We start from the raw sequence: 19,989 nt of genomic DNA on the forward strand, positions 1-19,989 counted from the left end.
AGCCCCGCTGTGTCTGCTTGTGCCTGCTGCTGCTGGGTAGTGCTGCTGGGGAGGCAGGAGAGGCTTGCTCCACTTCAGCTGCATTCCAGCTGTGAGCCTAGCGTCTGGCACAGTCCATCAGCTGAACAGCACTCCTGCTGTGGGAACACATTGACCACAGGGGGCAGCTCCTGTGTTGAGCGTCCGCCCTCTGGTGGTCAATGCACACCATGCAATGGGTCAACTGGTTGCTTAGGGTCATATATATATATATCAATCAATGCTAAGAATTAGGCACAAGGAAGGCTCCCCAAAATATATAGCATTAATTACTTACAGGGTCATACATAACAAACAAATTTGTAAAAGGTCAATATGCAAAAAATTTTTTAAAAGTGAGACTTTTAATGCTGAAAACAGGTAAGGGAAGGAAGAAAGGAAGATTCAGCAAAGAACACACAAATCAGTTCATTAACATATATTTGCGCTTTATTGTAATTTTGCATCCTGAGATAATAAAATACTATATCTGACAAATGAACGATGACAGAAGCAGCAGTGAAAATTTCCGAGAGGCAGGTATTCTTCATTTTGGCACAGCCATATATAGGTTAAGTTCTTGCAGGGGGTTACTCCAGAACTCAAATGAGAAAAAAGGAACTCATTCCAGAGGCTATGTAACAATACAAGATGCATGGAAGTTCTTGGTTTGAATGGACATAGCCACTTCTATTCTTTTCTAGAAAAGTTGTCCCAATAGGAATCCTCTGCCAAAAAATAGAAATCTTAAAATTTTCAAACAGATGTTTTGATTAATGCCTGCTTTGGCTACCAGGATTTCTCGTTTTTGCAGGTGAGACTCATATTTATATGTGGTTAGTCCAAGGATGGCAAACTAGCTCATAGATTATATAATTTCAAACATTTGTAACTTGTTTCAAAGTCCAGGCATTAAAACAATTTTATACAATTTGTTTACTAGAAAAATAAAAAATTATGCCAAGGAAAATGCAAAGAGAATAAGCAGGAATAAAAGGAACTTTGAGAAACTATTGCCTTGACTCATGACATTGAGTTTGTGAGCAGAACTACTTTAAACCTCAGAAACTGATATTTACTCTGATGCTAGAACATGACATTATAACACTTTCCACATTTGCAATCCTATATGTGTGTATGTATGCTTTACATATACATCTAAATAAATTAGCTTCGTTATATAATTCTGAAACAAACAAAACTGAAGGCAAGTTCTAACCCAAAGTTATATAGTTCCATCTTGCCAAAAACACAAACACATAATCTAGCATTTCATTATTTATGGATTGGGTAAGCAGCCTGTGGAGAGGGTCGAGTAATCTTAGTTACTTTATAAAAGTGGATCCCAACATTTCACCACAAGAATCCCTTTTTTATTCCTTCCCATATTTTCAATTATTTTGTTTACTAAATTGCATGTAATAGGCTTTCTGATTTTTTTATTATTCTGCGACCATTCACAGCTTCTGATCAGTGTGTCATAACTACTGTTACATAGAATTGAAAAAATGTAAGAAAAATGCATGGAAATTCAATGTCTTAGTTGACTTGTGCAGCAAATCTATGATCTCTAGTATACTTTTTGAAATATGGAAAAAGATTCAAGGATGCCTTTTCTGCTTTCTTCATCTGCCCCTAGTTGGGAACCATGGGTTTATATCTTTCTGCTTTTCTTCCCTAAATCAAGTATTAGCATAACAGCAAACATAACATAACATAACATAACATAACATAACATAACATAACATAACACAATTACCCATGTTAACACATAGGGGATTGATAAAATTTACTACTGAAAATCAGATTTACTGCAACATTCATTCTACAGCGTTTAACTGAGAAACCATAACAGATTTAAAGCAATTTATTTAAAAATACAAAACTATGATGTCCAGTATATCTTCCAGTCAACTTAAACACATTAATATATGAAAAAAATCTTCAATTCCCCTGTGAGGTAGAACAAGAATATTGTCCTCACTTATACAATGAGGACACGAGGTACAGAGGAATTAAGCAGCAGAGCTAAGAACTGAATCAACCAGAAGTGACTTGGGTTTGAATTTCATACCACTTTCCTTTCCATTCAATATTATCAATTTATTCCAACTGATCTTTTTGAGGATGTGGGGCTTAATAAGTCACTGAAACAGATAACGGATAGGATATGAAACTTTTTACATTAATGTTAAAGTAGGTCCTCCCATATCTCCATTGTTGCTACAGCTATAATTTTTGTCTGGATACCAACTATGTAGTTAGGTTCCACATAGGCTAACACCACAGACCTGTGCTCAGTTCCTAGGAAAATTATATTAATTATTTTTTAGGTTTTTTTTCTTTATTGATTAAGGTATTATATATGTGTCCTTACCCCCCTCCATTGTCTCCCTCCCCCCCCCCCCCCCCATATAGGGCTGAGGTCTAGCAAGCATCAGGTTCTTTAAGTCTGTGCGATATGAATACATACCAGCTAGGAGCCAGTTGGTGAATCAAACTTTTACTGCATGCAAGGCACTGTGGGAGTTCTCACAAAGCATAGTAGATCCAAGAAAAAATCATTCTGAGATTCTATAGGGTAAAAATTTCTTAAGGATTCCTAAAATCACAGAATGTGATTAGGTGATTTCTAATTTTCTGTCTAGCTCTAGGTTCAACCTCATGGTTTTACAGAAAAAGAGATTGACATGTAATTTAAGTGACTTTCCTGGAGCCCATAAAATTAGATAATTTCCTCATATAGTATGAATCTGACAAAATCCACAGAAAAGAAAACATATTCTCAGGTTGCCATCATCAACCTTATTTTTAGACCACGTATTACCTAAACAGGTAATGTTACTAAACAATATATTTTCTGTGGAAAATTTTCCTATAGTTCACCATTTAAAGGAACCCAAACAATTTGACATTGTTGAAAAATGGATTTTTAAAGTAGAATTTTAAAGGCATAGGAGGACCTAATTTCAATAAATTTGAGCATTTTACCATCAAATTAGCAAAAATATTTCCACTATGTGAAACTGCTCCCATTAAAGATATAATTTCTATATTATTCTAGATAAAAATAAATTCTAATGAAATATTATTCAAATAGTGAGGTTTTTTTTTTAAAATATATATTTTTTTTATTTATTGATTTTTAGAGAGAAGAAGGGGAAGGGAGAGAGAGAAACATTGATCCCGTGTTCCACCTATCTATGCCTTCATTGGTTGATTCTTGTTTGTGTCTTAACTGGGGATTGAACCCACAATCTCAGCAAATGGGGATGACGCTCTAAGCAAGTGAGCAAGTAGTAGTGAGTTAGTGAAGTTTGATTTTGTAAGTGGTGGGTTACTTGTATAAGCAAAATTAAAATGTTAATAATTTTTAAAGCTCTCATATACTTGAAAAAACACACCCTATTTTTCCAAAAGCTTACAGATGTTGTAGAACTTCACTCCAATTATTACAAACAAAAATAAATTTCATTAAAAATGGCAGAGTACTAAGTATTAACAGTTCAACTAATCAGACAGTATTTATAGGTCATAATAATATGAATAGTATGCCTACTCAGTACTTAACTGGGTTTTGGTGGGGCTTCAATCCAAGACCATTGTTCTAGAAACATGTTAAATTACACTTCCACTAGCATTACAATTAAACTAGTTTTGTGAGTGATGGATAGTCTTATTCTGTAATATTTTGTCACTAATAGATTACATGATTAGGGGAAAAGAAAAAAAACAGGCTTTAAATAACAAGTAGGAGAAATATAATGTGATTGTGAAATATACTTAGTCAAAAAGATGGTTTTAAATCTAATTCCTACCAATTCATCATTCTGCCTCCTTTCACATAAATGCTAATTCTATTCAAAAAAGACAAGGCACTTTCCCATCTACTTCTAACATTTGACTACAATGGTCTCTTTCCTAAATTAACATGAGGGGTTAAAAGGGAACAAAGAATAGTTGAAAAGGATTAAAGTTTATTTCATTTTATATACAATCCAGGTGCTTAAAGGGGTAATGGGGGTGGAGCTGCATAAAGAAAAGTTAGAGAAGAACCAGTTTTAACTTGTAATATTAAAGCTTTGTGAGATTTATTTACTTTGGCAAATACATGTTATTTTCTCTGGAAATGACCACAGCAGGTTTAATAAAAGATTATTATGCAGCAAAGAAATTAAAATTTACTTTCTTCAATTAAAAAACAACTTTCACAAAAATATTTTACTAACTTGATGAAAATATCCAGGCACATTCTACCTTGAAGATAAAAGAAAAAAAGACCAGGGGGAGAAAGTAATGACCTCTAGTGTGCTCTGTCATTTTAGCATTCACTGTTGCCAATTTCATTGAAAAGAAAACAACCCATCCCCCAAAGCATTCTAAAATTTTCATTCAAATGAAAATTAGCCCCAGCAAATAGCTTGAAAAAGCAGTCATATGAGGAATTAAAAAAAAGAATACTGGTTATTTTCTGAATAGATCAAGAAAATAAGATGAGTCAACCAGCATAATGATCAATAAAGTAATACATTTAAGAGCAATTAGAGTAGGTTTTAAAATTAAGTTTTACATATTGGCAAATGGTTTTTATAACAAATACTAGGGTAAATTGAACTATACTCTGTCACCTTCGGATGCACTCTATTCCTGTTTCAATATTTATATCATGGAAACAATTCACTACTTTCTGCTGTTCTTTGAGTAAAACCAAAAGTGATTTATACATGGTAGAAAAAGTTACTATGACCATCACATGGCTAACTGCTAACTTTATATAAAAAATGAAATTTTATGGTTTGACATTTACAAGTAATTATTCTATCAGTGATAATTATAAATTTTGTATTATTCTGCAAATCAATTTTGGTATTAAACTGTTATAGTTTGAAGCATAAACCTGATGATATCAGCCGGAACATAAACCACAGATAAAATGTTTACCTGACCTTAGCTATAAAAAAAGACATTTGGTATGCGTTTTCAGAGGTTTCCACCTTGTCTATAAAAATACATCTTCAGTTGTGCAGCAGAGAAACACAATATTTGCAGACACACGCAACATATGAAAAGTTAGATTCTGAATGGCTAGGTGGCATGGTAATGGAGCTCTACAAAGGGGGGGTGAAAAAGTGTTTGCGCAAAAATTATAGTCACATATCAAATAGAGTTTCCTTTTCCCCTCTTCTATTACTAGTGTAAGACTGTGAATGTCAAAGTAGGCATAAATTTTACAAGTGGCTTTAAAACGTTTGACCTTGTATGAAGAAATGATTGTTCTCTTCACTGGGATGAATGCTTGCCTAAAAAACTTTACTAAAAGCAATAAAAGGTAATAAATATAATATTATTCAGTGCCAGGTAATTTTATTTTTTAGCACTAAGAATTACAAATAATGCCTATATATTGAAAAAATGCAAATTCTAGAAGAATTAGTGTGGTGCTCTCACTTATCTTAATTGTGAAGAGAAATATGCACATATCAATGAAAAGGCTATATATGGGGTGAATTTATAAAGTAAAATTTTGGTTTAAATACTTGTCTTTCCTTATTTATAATATCAAAATGTTGAAAAAAGATCCTTAAAAATAAGATTAAGAATATTTTATCAGTTATGATTCAGCCACTACATATACTTTAGGTACAGTTTTTCAATTAGCTCTCTCTTTTCTAAAGTAGAATACCAGAACTCCAAAAGGGGGTTAACAGTGACATTCATGGGGATCTACACACCATCTAAGCCATTTGAAATCTTAAAATACTCCTTACAAGTCATAATTGTGTGTATTTTCAAACAAGGGAAAGGAAACATTAAAAGAAATAGATAAGAAAACTGAGGCTGTGAAATGTGTCACATGTCAAATGAATTTTTCGGGGGCTGGAAATGGAGGACAAAACTAGAACTACTGGATTAAATGGAAAAAATCAGGTTCTTGGTTTCAGGTGCAAGGCAGAATGTCTCAAATTGTTTCAATTTTAATCAACTCATTACAAAGGGCAACCTTGTTCTACAGCTGAAAATTTTAACATGCTTATTATGGCTTTGCCATACAACAGCATGTTAACAGTATGTACATTCCAAAGGATTCTTACAAACTTCAATAATATTAAAATCTATGCAGAATTGTTGGCAATACAGTAAGAGCAATATTAAATTCTGTAAACCATGGCATACCGCATTGTACATTATGCAAAGAGACAATATTTACAAGTCTTTAGGAGTTTAAATATTTTATCCACTAACATAAGTGATAATTTAGCTAAGTGCAGGACAAAACCAGTGCTATTAATTGCATGTCCTTTAAAAGCAGGAAAGAGTAAAACCATTGTTAAAAGCTACTAATAGCTTATTTATATATGTTTAATATGGGATTACAGAGCATTGAAGTAGCCTAGAAAAATGATGCCTATTTAGAAACAGCAAGTAGGAAAATCATAAGGCAGCATGCTTAGAATAGTTTTTGTGTTTTTTTTTTAAATGCCAGCACTAATGTTTTATCTTTAATGGCAACTATACATATACACATATATGTGTGTATTTATTTAAAAATCGAGAGTGTAAAACACAAGCCTCATTGAACAACAACAACAAATAAAAGATGTGCAAATTTTCTTTTTAAACCAACACAAAAGTGTGAGGAAAATACTCTACCATTATAAAGAATAAGTTGAACACAGCAAAGGAGACCATCTTCATTCCAAAATCATCTACAAGGCACTAAGGGTAGGAAATGACAGGTAACACACAAGTGACTGATTAAAATTCCTCAGTCAGGTCGGAATATGGGATATTTTGGTAAGAATTCTATTAGTATTACCTGCAAAATAAAAACAAATAAGAATATTTGACATAATAATTTTCATTTATCGATAGTATAACGTACATATATCCCAGAAAATTTATACTCATTTTTCAAAGGTTTACTAGTATATTTTTCTGGTGCTATAAAATAAGTGAAATATATAAAACTAGTGGCCTGGTGCATGAAATTCATGCATTGGGGGAGGGGAGGGTCCCTCAGCCTGGCCTACACCCTCTCCAATCTGAGACCCCTATCACAATCCAGAACCATTGGCTCCTAAGCGCTCACTTGCCTGCCTGCCTGAAGGCTCTAACTGCCCCCCTCCTGGCCTGGTTCCCCTAACTGCCTATTTGTTCTCCCCTCCTGGCTCAATCCCCCTAACTGCCTATCTGCTCTCCACTCCTGGCCTAAACCCCTTAGCTGCCTATGTGCTCTCCCTTCCTCTCCGGGCCTTCAGACCCCGGCACAAGAGTGATGAGAACTGTCTGCCAAGGCCCTGCCCCCATCCTGATGCCACCCCCTTTCCCCCCTCCTCCCTCCAGGCAGCTCCACAGGCCTCTGCAGGGTGTGTGTGTGTGTGTGTGGCGCCCCCTGTGGCAGCCTCATGTCCTGGTGGCGCATGTCCCTGTCCCTGTCCCTGTTCACCAGTTCCTGTGCGCATGCAGCCTGGTCCTGACTGTGACACCATTAGGACCAATTAGCATATTACCTGTTTATTATATTTACCACATTTTTTTACATTGTAAATTAAATCAAATTGGCAAATATAATTACTTACTATAGATAACTACTTATAATTACTTACTGTAGTTTTTATTACCTGATTTAAAATAACTATTTGTTTAGGTGAAGAAAAGTAAACCCTATTACTTTATTACGTCCTTCCACACCTTCCCCCTCCCCCCGCCCCCCCCCCTTTTTTTTTTTAGCAAAGTGGAAGAAATTAAAATTGTGCTATACGGAATAGAAAAATACCTTCATCTATATTACATCTATATATTTTTCTATTAAAGCTGCTATTTTCTTGAGTATTACTATCTTTTACAAGTTGTTTGTAAAAAATAATAAAGTGTCCAAATAGATTAAAACATTTTTATTAAAGGTTTGAAAATATAATAATGAAAAACTAAGATATTTGTAAACTTACATAAATTTAATATGTAAATTTATAATAGATTTTAGATTTGTGGTCATTTGTACATTTCCCCCATAAAACTATTCAAAGTGGAGAAAGATACCATAACAATCCTTATTTAGGCAATGGAAATGGAATGTTGATTATTAAATATATACTGAATGTCAACAATTTGAAATTTGGATAAATTTCATATTCTTTTCAATATTAATGATGCTGAATTTATCACATTGGTTATATGTGAATTTGTATTTTATGATTAAGATTGCCTAGCTTTCAGTAAAAAAAATATAGAAATTACAGTTTCTTTACTAAAAAATAACAGCTAAGAAAAAAAAGGCAGGCAAATGAATCCAGAAATCAGTTCCTATATTAAGCAAGATTCAACAAAATTACAGCTGTGCCCATCACCATATGCAATGGTTTGCACCTATGTTAAAAGATTAAAGTTGTGCAATATTTTCTTTTTTAAAAAACAATAATTGTTTAAAAAAAAACTTTAGCAACTTAAAAATATATGTTTTTATTTATTTCAAAGAGAGGAAAGGAGAGGGAGAGAGGGATGGAAACATCAATATGAGCAAAAATCATTGATCAGCTGCCTTCTGCATGCCCCCTACTGGGGATGAAGCCCACAACCTGGGCATGTACCTTGACCAGGAATCAAACCATGGCTTCATGGTTCATAGGTGTGTGCTCAACTAATGAGCCACACTGGTCAGGCTTTTTTTTTTTTTTTTTTTACAAAAAAATAATTTATTGATTTTTGGAGAAAGAAGAATGGAGAAGAGAGGAGCATTGATGTGAGAGCATAACACTGATCAGCTGCCTTTTGCTCACCCCCTATCGGTGAGCCCGCAATCCGAGCACGTACCGTGCCTGGAAAATGATCCAGCAATCTTTTGGTGCATGGGATGATGCCCAACCAATGGAGCAACATTAGCCAGGTCAGTGTGCAATATTTTCTTTTTTTAAAAAAATATTTTATTGATTTTTTTTAATAGAGGGGAAAGGAGAAGGACACAGAGTTAAAACATCGATGAGAGAGCAACATCAACCATTTGCCTCCTGCACACCCCCTACTGGGAATGTGCCCACAACCAAGGTACATGTCCTTGACCGGAATTGAACTTGGGACCCTTCAGTCCGCAGGCCGATGCTCTATCCACTGAGCCAAACAGGTTAGGGCCAGTGTGCAATATTTTCATCTGAGCACACTAGCTGAGATTTTTCTAAGCTCTAAATAATTGCTAGCTTTCAAGAGATTTTATGTTGGTTACAAATCTAAAGAAGGTAGAAGAAAACCTCTATGTTCTAACTGATTAAAGTTCAGCCTGTGGAGAAAAAAAGTAGAAAGATGATTTGACAAATGGTAAATGTAGTAAAATGTAACAATTTGGATGGTATCAACAATAGTTTAATTAAAAAACAATTGCATACTTACATACTCCATCATATTGCTAGTCTCACATTTTCTTTTAGTCAATTTCCAGTGTAAAGCAAGCTAAGAAAGTACAGTTTGTTAAGAATTTTGATATCAATTTATACTAATTATTACCAATACATTTGAATAAATCACTGAAAACAATACAAGAATAAGTACAAGATTTAAAAAAGCATTTAAAAATACCTGGTAAAGAATATACATTGAAAATTAAGTATTAATTCTCTAATCCATTCTTTTTTAAAATTTTATATTATTGTTTAAAGTATTGCAAATAGTAGTACATATGTCTCCTTTTTCCCCCCATTGATCTTCTCCCATTTTCCCCCATCCCCCAACATATGCCCTCACCCGCCCCCCCCCCCCCCCCAGTGTCTTGCGTCCACTTGTTATGCTTACCGTATATGCACCGTATTTTCCGGCATATAAGACGACCCCCTAATTTTTATAGTTAAAACATATGTTTAGGCCTATATTCGCTGTATAAGACTACCCCCCACTTCTGAGGCAACTTCAGTTCTTTTTTTAATAGACCGCCTTTCTGACTCTGGCCAATCTGAGCAGGCTTTTTTTCGTTTCAAAAGTCGTCTTATACTCTGGAAAATAAGGCATACTAATCCATTCTTTTGTAGCCTGAAGAATTCTCATTTTTTTTCAATTCAGTAATACAAATATATAAATGGGGTACTTACTTGCTTAAATTTCTTACCTTGTGATATAATCTGTTATTTTCCCATTCTAATAACTTCTGAATTGATCTTCTGGTCTAAGAGTAAAAATCGAGACTTTGTTACAAGATGACCTAAGGAACTTTATAAACTATGTGCATATATATTTTTCTGCTTGTTTGTAAGATCCCATTATTTTCTCCTCTTGTTTTTCTACTAGAAATTAGATAAAAATACAATGTAACTGACAGAAACTGCCAAAAGAGGAGCAATATTTCGGGTGGTTATTATAATAAGATCATATTCCCTCCCTCCTTCATATATACATATACATACACATACATACTTGCATATGTGATATTTTAATATATGCATTTCAAAAGGAAATATGTACCAATTATCCTGTGTTGTGAGTCCATTCTCTGAATTATTGTGAAACATTACTAATACTGCTGGAAGTCTATTTATGAATGTAATCTACATTTTCATATACTTCTCCACAGGGTTTCTTTTCAATATACATGCAATATGCCAAGCTAATATGATTTCTCACAGAAAATTTTCCTATCAGAACTCCTACCGCAATGCTTGGCATGCAATAGTCAGTCAAGTTCTATAGGTTCAATAAAGCAAGCCAACATATATCAGAATTTCCACTGAGAAGAATATGCTAAAAACAGCCAGTGAAAAAACTCATATTTAGAGGGAAAAATATAGAGAAACAGCACTGTAGTAAACAGAAGAACAGAGGTTGAGTTTCTCCACTTGGAGTGCATATATTTGGTAGGGAGTAAGAAAAGCTTGCAAAACCTTTGAAAACATGAAAATAAAATATTACTAGGCATTTTAATTTTATTTAAAGAGTTTTATAATGTTTATGGTAAACAAGCTAATAAGCATTGTTTATTTTAAAACTATTTAAAATTAAATGATTTACATATAAGACTATATTTGAAATGATTTCCAAATCACTAACACAAGAAACTATTCTACCTGTTCACCTATGTAAGTTAACAACCAATAGCAATTGTATTCAGTTCATTCACAGTGGGCCAGATCAGGAACACTACCAGCTAGAGTTTGCTGTAGGGACCTTGCACTTGAAAGAATCTCTCTAAACAATTCAGATAGTTAAAAAAAGAGACTGAATTAGTAATTATAAATCTTTCCACGAAGAAAAATCCAGGTCCAGATGGCTTCAATGATGAATTCTAACAAACAGCCAAAGAAGAAATAATACCATAAGTATAAACACAAAATTCTCAACAAAATACTAGCAAGCTGAATCTACCAATGTATGAAAAATCCAGAAACACAAAAATAAGTTGATGTGGGAATGTACATCACTTTGGAAGACAATTTGGCCCTTTATTAAAAAACTAAACATAATTTTATCATATGATTCAGCAATTATACTCCTAGGTGACTTGAAAACATGCTGACAAGAAAACCTGGTCATGGAATAGTTGTAGCAGCCTTATTTATAACTAGAGGCCCAGTGCACAGATTTGTGCACATTGAAAGAATACTAATTAGAAGGTGGCGGAGGGACTGGGCAAGATGGGCCGCACATGCCCTGGAGCCAACCTCCCACGTGGTACCTCCCTGCCCGTCCCACCTAGGGCAGTGCCTAGGCTTGAAGGGCATCTGTGGATTCAGCGGGGTCCCTCAGCCTGGCCTGCAGGGATCAGGCCAAAACCGGCAGTCAGACATCCCCCAAAGGGTCCCAGAGTGTGAGAAGGCACTCAGCAAAGTTGCAATCACATGGCAGGTCCTGCATGAAGCATCTGCCCCCTGGTGGTCAGTGTACATAACACCGACAGGCCAGTCAGCTAGTCACTTAGCCTTTTATGCATATAGATTGCCAAACCTTGAAAATAATCAAGATATACTTAAACAGGTGAATGGATAAACAAACTAGTACACCCCAACAATGGAATAATAAAGGCTATCAAGCCACAAAAAGACATGGATAAATCTTAAGTGAAAGAAGCCAATCTGAAAAGACTATATATCCTATATGATTCAAACTATATGACATTAGGGAAAAGGCAAAATTATGCAAACAGTTAAAAGTTCAGTGATTTATTGGGATTTTGGGTGGGAGGGAGGAATGAACAGGTGTAGCACAGTGGATTTTTCAGGAAGTGAAGTTATTATTTTATATAATACTGTAATATTAGATACATGTCATTATATATTTGTCCAAACATATAAAATAGAATGTACAACACAAAGAGTAAGATCTAATGTAAACCATGGACATTAGTTAATAATGCTATGCCAATATTGGCTCATCAGTTTTAACAACTGTACTTCAATAGTGCAAGATGGCCCAGCCAGTATGTTGCAGTGGTTGAGTGTCGACCCATGAACTCAGAGGTCATGGTTTGATTCCCAGTCAATGCAAATGCCTAGGTTGTGGGTTCGATCTCCAGTGTGGGGCATGGCATGCAGGAGGCAGCCAATTAATTATTCTTTGTTATCAATGATCACTCTATCTCTCTCTCCTTCTCTTTTCCTCTCTCTGAAATCAATAAACACATATTAAAAAATAGTACAAGATGTTAATAATGGGAAAAATTATGAGCTAGAAAAGGAGGGTATATGGAAACTGTACTTTTTCCTCATTTGTTTCCTGTAAACATAAAATAACTCAAAAAGTCTACTAATTAAAATATTATACATAAAATTGAAGATGAAATGAAGATATTATTAGATAGAAACTGAGAACACCTATTGCCTGTAGAGGCAATACTATTGGAAATTCACCAGGCTGAAACCAAGGGTCACATTAATTTGAGTCCACATACAAAAGAGAAAACTTCAAGAAGCTCAATGAATTCCAAGAAGGACAAACTCAAAGAGATCCATACTGAGAGAAACTGTAATCAAACTTTTGAAAGCCAAAAACAAAAAGAAATCTTGAAAGCAGTAAGAGAGTACAGGGAATCCTTCATAAGATTAATAGCCAATTTAATATCAGAAGCCATGAGGTCTAGAAGCATTGATTTGACATATTTAAAGTGCTAGCAGAAACAAAAAATATCATCCATGAATTCTTTTTTTAAAATATATTTTTATTGATTTTTCACAGAGAGGAAGAGAGAGGGATAGAGAGTTAGAAACATTGATGAGAGAGAATCATCGATCAGCTGCCTCTTGCATACCCCCTACTGGGATGTGCCCGCAACCAAGGTAATACATGCTCTCGACCGGAATCGAACCCAGGACCTTTCAGTCTGCAGGCCGACGCTCTATCCACTGAGCCAAACCGGTCCTGGCATCATCTATGAATTCTATATTTGGGTTCTCATCAAGATGGCAGAGTAGGAGGAAGCCACTCTTGCTTTGTCCTATGACATAAAAATTACAGCTAAATTATAGAACAGTAAACTTGGAGAACCATCTGAAGACTTGTTTAACAGAAGTTCTACAACCAAAGATTTAGAGAAGAAATCATGCTGATATTGGTATGAGGTGTGGATACACAAAATGGACTTGCCCCATATCCACATGTGGCAGTTGAGAATCCAGAGGGATATCTCAGCAGCAGAGCTGCAGAGGCTCCCTTCCCCCTTAAATAGTGAGGGGGTCTTAGTCCAAAACAAGGATCTTAAACCCAGAACACCAATGCCAGGAAGAAGAGCCCACATAACAAATGGTTGTGAAAATCACTGGGGATTCTGTCTACTCAGGAGAGGCAGAAGGCTGGTGAAAATCCAGGTGTCATCTTAAAAAGCACACAAACAGCCAAAACCGGTTTGGCTCAGTGGTAGAGCATCGGCCTGCGGACTGGAGGGTCCCAGGTTTGATTCTGGTCAAGGGCATGTACCTTGGTTGCAGGCACATCCCCGGTAGGGGATGTGCAAGAGGCAGCTAATTGATGATTCTCTCTCGTCGATGTTTCTAACTCTCTATCCCTCTCTCTTCCCCTCTGTAAAAAATCAATAAAAAATGTATATTCTTTAAAAAAACACACACAAACAATGGCTTGAAGGGTCCCATTCTGGGCTCCTGCAAAGGGATGACAGCTCAGCAGGGCCCTAGAGTCATACAGAAATACTAAGTTATATGATTTTAGCATGAGGGATAGAGGTACAGCTGCCAATGTCCCTGTATTGAATCCCCCTCCTGCACAACCCACGGGCATCTTTTTCTGGATTTAGGACTCTACCCACTGGGTATTAGCCTGGTGGGGTATACTAGCTCCACCCTGGTGACTCCCTAAGATGCCTCCCTACCCAATTCCCACATGACCTGAGGCACTGTCAGTAGCAACCAGTCTGGTCCCATATTATAGTATTTATTAAAAAATGTTCGAAGAATTCCACTCAAGCTCGAGGGGGTGAGATATATAGGAAGAAACATTGTATAGCTTCATGTATAGAGCCATCTTCCTCCATTATGAACGGGCATTAACTTACCTATCTTGAGCCCTCCCTCCACACAGTCAAAGCTTAATTTGCATTAGCCTGGTGAACTCTCCTAGCTCCATCCTGAAGGCTCCTTGACACTGCCCAAAATCTATGGGACACAGTGAAAGCAGTCCTGACAGCGAATTTCATAATATTATAGCCTACCTAAAGAAGCAAGAAAAATCTCAAATAAATTATTTAACCCCACATTAAAACAATTAGAAAGAGAACAACAACAGAAGCCCAGAAGAAGAAGGTAGAAAATAAAGATCAGAGCAGAAATAAATGACATAAAGAATTTAAAAAATAATAGAAAAGATCAATGAAACCAAGAGATGATTCTTTGAAAAGATAAACAAGATTTATGAATCTTAAAACCAAGATTGAAGCATAGGGTAGACACCTGAATGCAGCCTACCACAACAAATTTGAATTTAGAACTGGAAAACAGGGGAAACATCACCCTGAAGCACCAGACGGCTGGCTGAGAGGAGGCTCTGCAATCTGAGAAGGAAAGAGAAGGCACGCTGAACCTCAGGAACTGTGAAGGTATGAGAACTGTGGGCGCAAAAACGCAGCCGTCCGATTTCACTGCTGGCTTGCTTCTCGGCTAGCTTTCTTGTTCGGGAGAAAACAGAACCACTCTATTGGGCTGACAGATGACCCAAGACAGAGAGAGGCCAGACTGTCAGGCAGTGGGCAGAGATCTCTCAGAGGTGTATGAAGCCAGCGGCCATTACTGTGGGACTCAGAAACCAGACCCTCATAGGGAGAGGCTGACCAAAGCTTGTCTGCACCACCCTGAGACTCCGCCCCACCCAAAAGGAGCACAGAAGCCGTTCCAGTGGCTAGCTTCCTCGTTTGCTGCCAATAGGACTCTCCTAGGGAAGGGCAGACAGAGATCCAAAGCTTGTCTGCCCCTAGACCAAAGAGGTGCGTGCGCCTGTAACCAATCTTGTGAGATTCATCAAGGCTTGTCTGTGCCCCTGAGACTCCGCTCCACCCAAGCGGAATACAGAAACCCTCCTAGCTGAGACACTTCTGATCCTTGTAGCCAAGTGGCTTGGAGATCAACGCTTCCCAGTGATACCAACAACAAGCAAGGCTTAACAACAAGACTGCACACACAGCCCACAAAGGGCTACACCAAGACTCTCCACCCCAGGTAACTGAGAGGCTGACCCACTGAATTATATAGGACACCTTAGCACACAAAGCCACCCTACCAACTCAGGGAAGCTGTGAAAATGCCGAGACAAGGAAACAGATCACAAACAAAAGAAATGAAGGACAAGAAGCAACTGGATATAGAGTTCAAAACCACAGTTATAAGGTTTTTCAAGAATTTCCTAGAAAAGGCCGATAAAATAAATGAGACCTATGAGGATATGAAAAGGGATCAACTAGAAATAAAGAATACATTGTCTGAAATAAAAAATATTATACAAAGTCCTAAAATCAGAATGGAAGATTGCAAGAATCAAGTCAAAGATTTGGAACACAAAGAGCCAGAGGACACTCGTCCACAGAAGCAAGAAGATAAGAGAATCCAGAAAGTTGAAGATAGTGTAAGAAACCTCTGGGACAATTTCATGAGAACCAACATCCGAATTATGGGAGTCCCAGAAGAAGAGAGAGAGCAAGATACCGAAAGAATACTGGAAGAAATATTGATAGTAACAGAAAACTTTCCCCACCTGGGGAGAGAAATGGACTTACAAGTCCAGGAAGCGCACAGAACTCCAAACAAAAGGAATCCAAAGAGGACCACACCAAGACACATCATAATTAAAATTCCAAGAGCAAAAGACAAAGAGAGAATATTAAAAGCAACAAGAGAAAAGCAGGTAGTTACCTATAAAGGAGCACCCATAGGATTGTCAGCTGATTTCTCAACAGAAACCAAGCAGGCCAGACGGGAATGGCAAGAAATATTAAAGGTGATGAATAGCAAGAACCTACAGCCAAAAATACTCTACCCTGCAAAGCTATCACTCAGAATCGAAGGCCAGATAAAGAGCTTCACAAATAAAAAAAAGCTAAAGGAGTTCATCACCACCAAACCAGAATTATATGAATTGCTGAAAGGGTTCTTTAGGAAGAGGAAGAAGATAAAGATAAAAATTATGATAAAGAAATACCTAACTTTCAAAAGTGAAACTAAAAGCCAAGGGAAATAAAAAACCTGATGAACAATATTAACTGGTGAATATAATAGAATCAGAGGTATGGAAGGGGAGTGGACTGAAGATTCTTGGGGAAATGGGGAGTGGGGGGTGGGGGTGCCAGAAGAGTTTGAACAAAAACTGTGCACCACCTCTGCCCTGAGGCGGACTAGAGAGCCAGACAGAGCGCCCTGCTGGCCTCCGCCTGTCCACGCACTGGCAAAGCCCCTCTGCCCAGGGCCAGGGCTGTGCCCACCCGGGCGCACTCCTGTCTCCCCCTCCGAGCTCCCACCCACCTCCGTAGAGCTGAACCATACACATGGGTGCTGTGCACCGCCTCCACTCGTTTTCAAACTTCCCTTTCTGCCTTGGGGTTAGGCCTTCCCGGCCCTCAGGACCACGTCTAGGCAAGGTGTCTGCCAGGGCCTCTGCCAGCCTGACGGGCCCGGCCCCCTGGCAGCTGTCACAAAGGGACTCCCCTCAGTGCTTTGCTCAGCCACTCAGCCAGGGACAGCGCCTCCTCCGGGCTGGCTGTGGGCCCCGCCCTCCCGGGCCCCAGGCCCGTGTCCAGGAACCACTGCCCCCATCCAGCCAGGCGCTCGGCTGTGAGCCCCCACCCTCCCCAGACTCTCCAAGGTGCCTGCCCAGGGGAGGGACAGACCCTGGGCGGCACTGCTTCCCACCTGCTGTCAGAGTAGCTTCCCCGGTAAAGTCCAAAGGCCAGCCTCCTCCATCCACGGCCATCCCAGCCATTTTGTATCATTATATAAATATATATAAATATAAATATATAAATACAATATGTGAAGACATCCTTTGGGTTTTTATTTTGAAACTATTTCTAGGCTTGTTCTGGGGGTCTTTGTGCTGCCTGTACTGTACTGATCTGTTTTATAGGTGCCTTTTTATTAAAAAGAGAAAATGTAAGCCTGAAAAAAAAGGAAAAACAAAACAAAAAACAAAACTGTGCACCTATGGATGAGGACAATGGGGGGTGGGGAAAGGTCAGAAGGTGGGGTGGGAACCTGGGGGAGGGGAGCAATGCGGGGGCGCGGGAGGGAAAGAGGAACATTTGTAATAATAAGAACAATAAAGATTTATTTAAAAAAAGGTTTATGAATCTTTAGCCAGACTCATAAAAAAGAGAGAGCCATGACAAGCATGTTCAATGGTTAGAGCATCAACCACCACACTGGAGGGTTGTGCATTCAATTCCTAGTCAAGGTCACATACCTTAGTTGCAAGCTTGATCCCCGCTAAAGGCAGGTTAGGGTGTGTGTAGGAGGCAACAAATTGATGTCTCTCTCTCATATGGATCTTTCTCTCTTTTCCCTCTCTGTCTATCCCCCTTCCATTCTTGCTAAGAATCAATGGAAAAAATATCCTCACTCCTTAGGTGAGAATTAAAAAAAAAATAAAGAGAGAAGACCCAGATAAATAAAATCAGAAATGAAAGAGGCAAAGTAACAACTGACATCACAGAAATACAAAGGATTGTAAGAAAATACTTTGAGCATCTATCTACCAACAAAATGGACAACCTGGGCAACATGGACAAATTACTAGAAACATACAATCTTCCAAAACTCAATCAGGAAGAATCAGATCTGACTAGGCCAATAAAAACTAAAGAAATTGAAGCAGTAATCAACAAACTCCCAACAAATAAAAGTTATGGACCAGATGGCTTCACAGATGAGTTTTACCAAACATTAAAAGAAGAAGTAACACCTATCCTTTTTGATCTAAAAATTAAGAGGAAGAAAGACTTCTAAGCTCTTTATGAGTCCAGAATTATCCTAATTCTAAAATCAGATAAAGCCGAAACCGGTTTGGCTCAGTGGATAGAGCATCGGCCTTCGATTCCGGTTAAGGGCATGTACCTTGGTTGCGGGCACATCCCCAGTAGGAGGTGTGCAAGAGGCAGCTGATTGATGATTCTCTCTCATCAATGTTTCTAACTCCATCCCTCTCTCTTCCTCTCTAAAAAATCAATAAAATATATTTTCAAAAAATCAGATAAAGACACTACAAAGAATGAAAATTACAGGCCAATATCTCTGATGAACATAAATGCTAAAATCCTCAACAACATATTAGTAAAGTGGCTTCAGCAATAATATATTAAAAAGATCATATACTATGATCAAGGGGGATATATTCCTGGGTGCAATGTTGGTACAATATTTGAAAATCAATAAATGTGATACAACACATAAACAAAATGTAGGATAAAAATCACACGATCCTATCAATAGATTCAGAAAAAGCATTTGGTAAAATCCAGCAACAATTTATGGTAAAATCTCTCAGCAGAGTGGGAATACAAGGAACATACCTGAACATAATAAAGGCCATATATGGCAAACCCTCAGCTAACATCTTAATGGGCAAATCTAAAAGTGTTTCCCTTAAAAACAGGAACAAGACAGGGGTGGCCACTTTTCCCACTCCTATTTAACATAGTACTGGAAATCCTAGCCACAGTGATAAATCAAGAAAAAGAAGGCATCCAAATTGGAAAGGAGGAAGTAAAACTATCATTATACACAGATTACATGATATTGCATATAGAAAACCCTAAAGATTCCACCAGTACACTGTGGTATCCCCTCACACCTGCCCAAATAGCTATCATTAGTAAATGAATTTGGCAAAGTAGCGGGATATAAAATTAACATCTAGAAATTGATAGCATTTTTATACACCATTAATGAACTCTCAGAAGCGAAACTAAAAAAGTCCCATTTACCATTGCAATAATAAAAACAATATATTTAAGAATATACTTAAGGAAGGAGGTAAAAGACTTGTACTTGGAAAGCTATAGGGCATTGAAAAAAGAAATTGAAGCCACAAACAAGTGGAAGCATACACTATGTTCATAGATAAAAAGAATTAACATTATTAAAATGTCCATACTACCCAAATAAATCTACAGATTCAATGCAATCCCTACTAAAATACTAACATACTTCACAGATTAAGAATATTCCAAAATTTTATATGGAACCAATAAAGACCTGAGCAGCTACAGCAATCATGAGAAAGAAGTATAAAGTTGGAGGGATCACAACTCTGGATATCAAATATACTACAAAGCCACTGTAACCAAAACAGCCTGGTAATAGCACAAGAACTCAATGTAACTGAACAGAGACCTCAGAAATCAATCTAGGAGAGACAAAATGGTGGCGGAATAGAAGGACATGTCCGGAGCCTTGTCCCAGAGCAGATAGAATAAGCAACTAAACCAAATAACACTCGCCCAGAACTGTCGAAGTAGACACAGTTGGTGAGACAATTTGCAGCCAGGAAGGGCAGAGGACACCTGAAGAA

General features: G+C 37.4%; 1 protein-coding gene across 1 annotated transcript in view; it reads right to left on the reverse strand.

The window, feature by feature from the left end:
• Window positions 1–446: 446 nt before the first annotated feature.
• The window catches only part of CHIC1 (cysteine rich hydrophobic domain 1), a 153,582-nt gene continuing 134,039 nt past the window's right edge, over window positions 447–19,989 (reverse strand). Inside the window, exons 4-6 of the mRNA XM_036439505.2 lie at window positions 10,109–10,165; window positions 9,400–9,459; window positions 447–6,835 (exon numbers count right to left, since the gene is read on the reverse strand). Coding sequence (XP_036295398.1) covers window positions 6,785–6,835; window positions 9,400–9,459; window positions 10,109–10,165 — 168 coding nt within the window. The 3' untranslated portion in view covers window positions 447–6,784. The remainder of the gene's footprint in view (window positions 6,836–9,399; window positions 9,460–10,108; window positions 10,166–19,989) is intronic.

This window comes from Pipistrellus kuhlii, unplaced genomic scaffold (genome assembly GCF_014108245.1).
Source record: "Pipistrellus kuhlii isolate mPipKuh1 unplaced genomic scaffold, mPipKuh1.p scaffold_m20_p_16, whole genome shotgun sequence".
In the NCBI taxonomy this organism is placed as follows: domain Eukaryota; kingdom Metazoa; phylum Chordata; class Mammalia; order Chiroptera; family Vespertilionidae; genus Pipistrellus; species Pipistrellus kuhlii.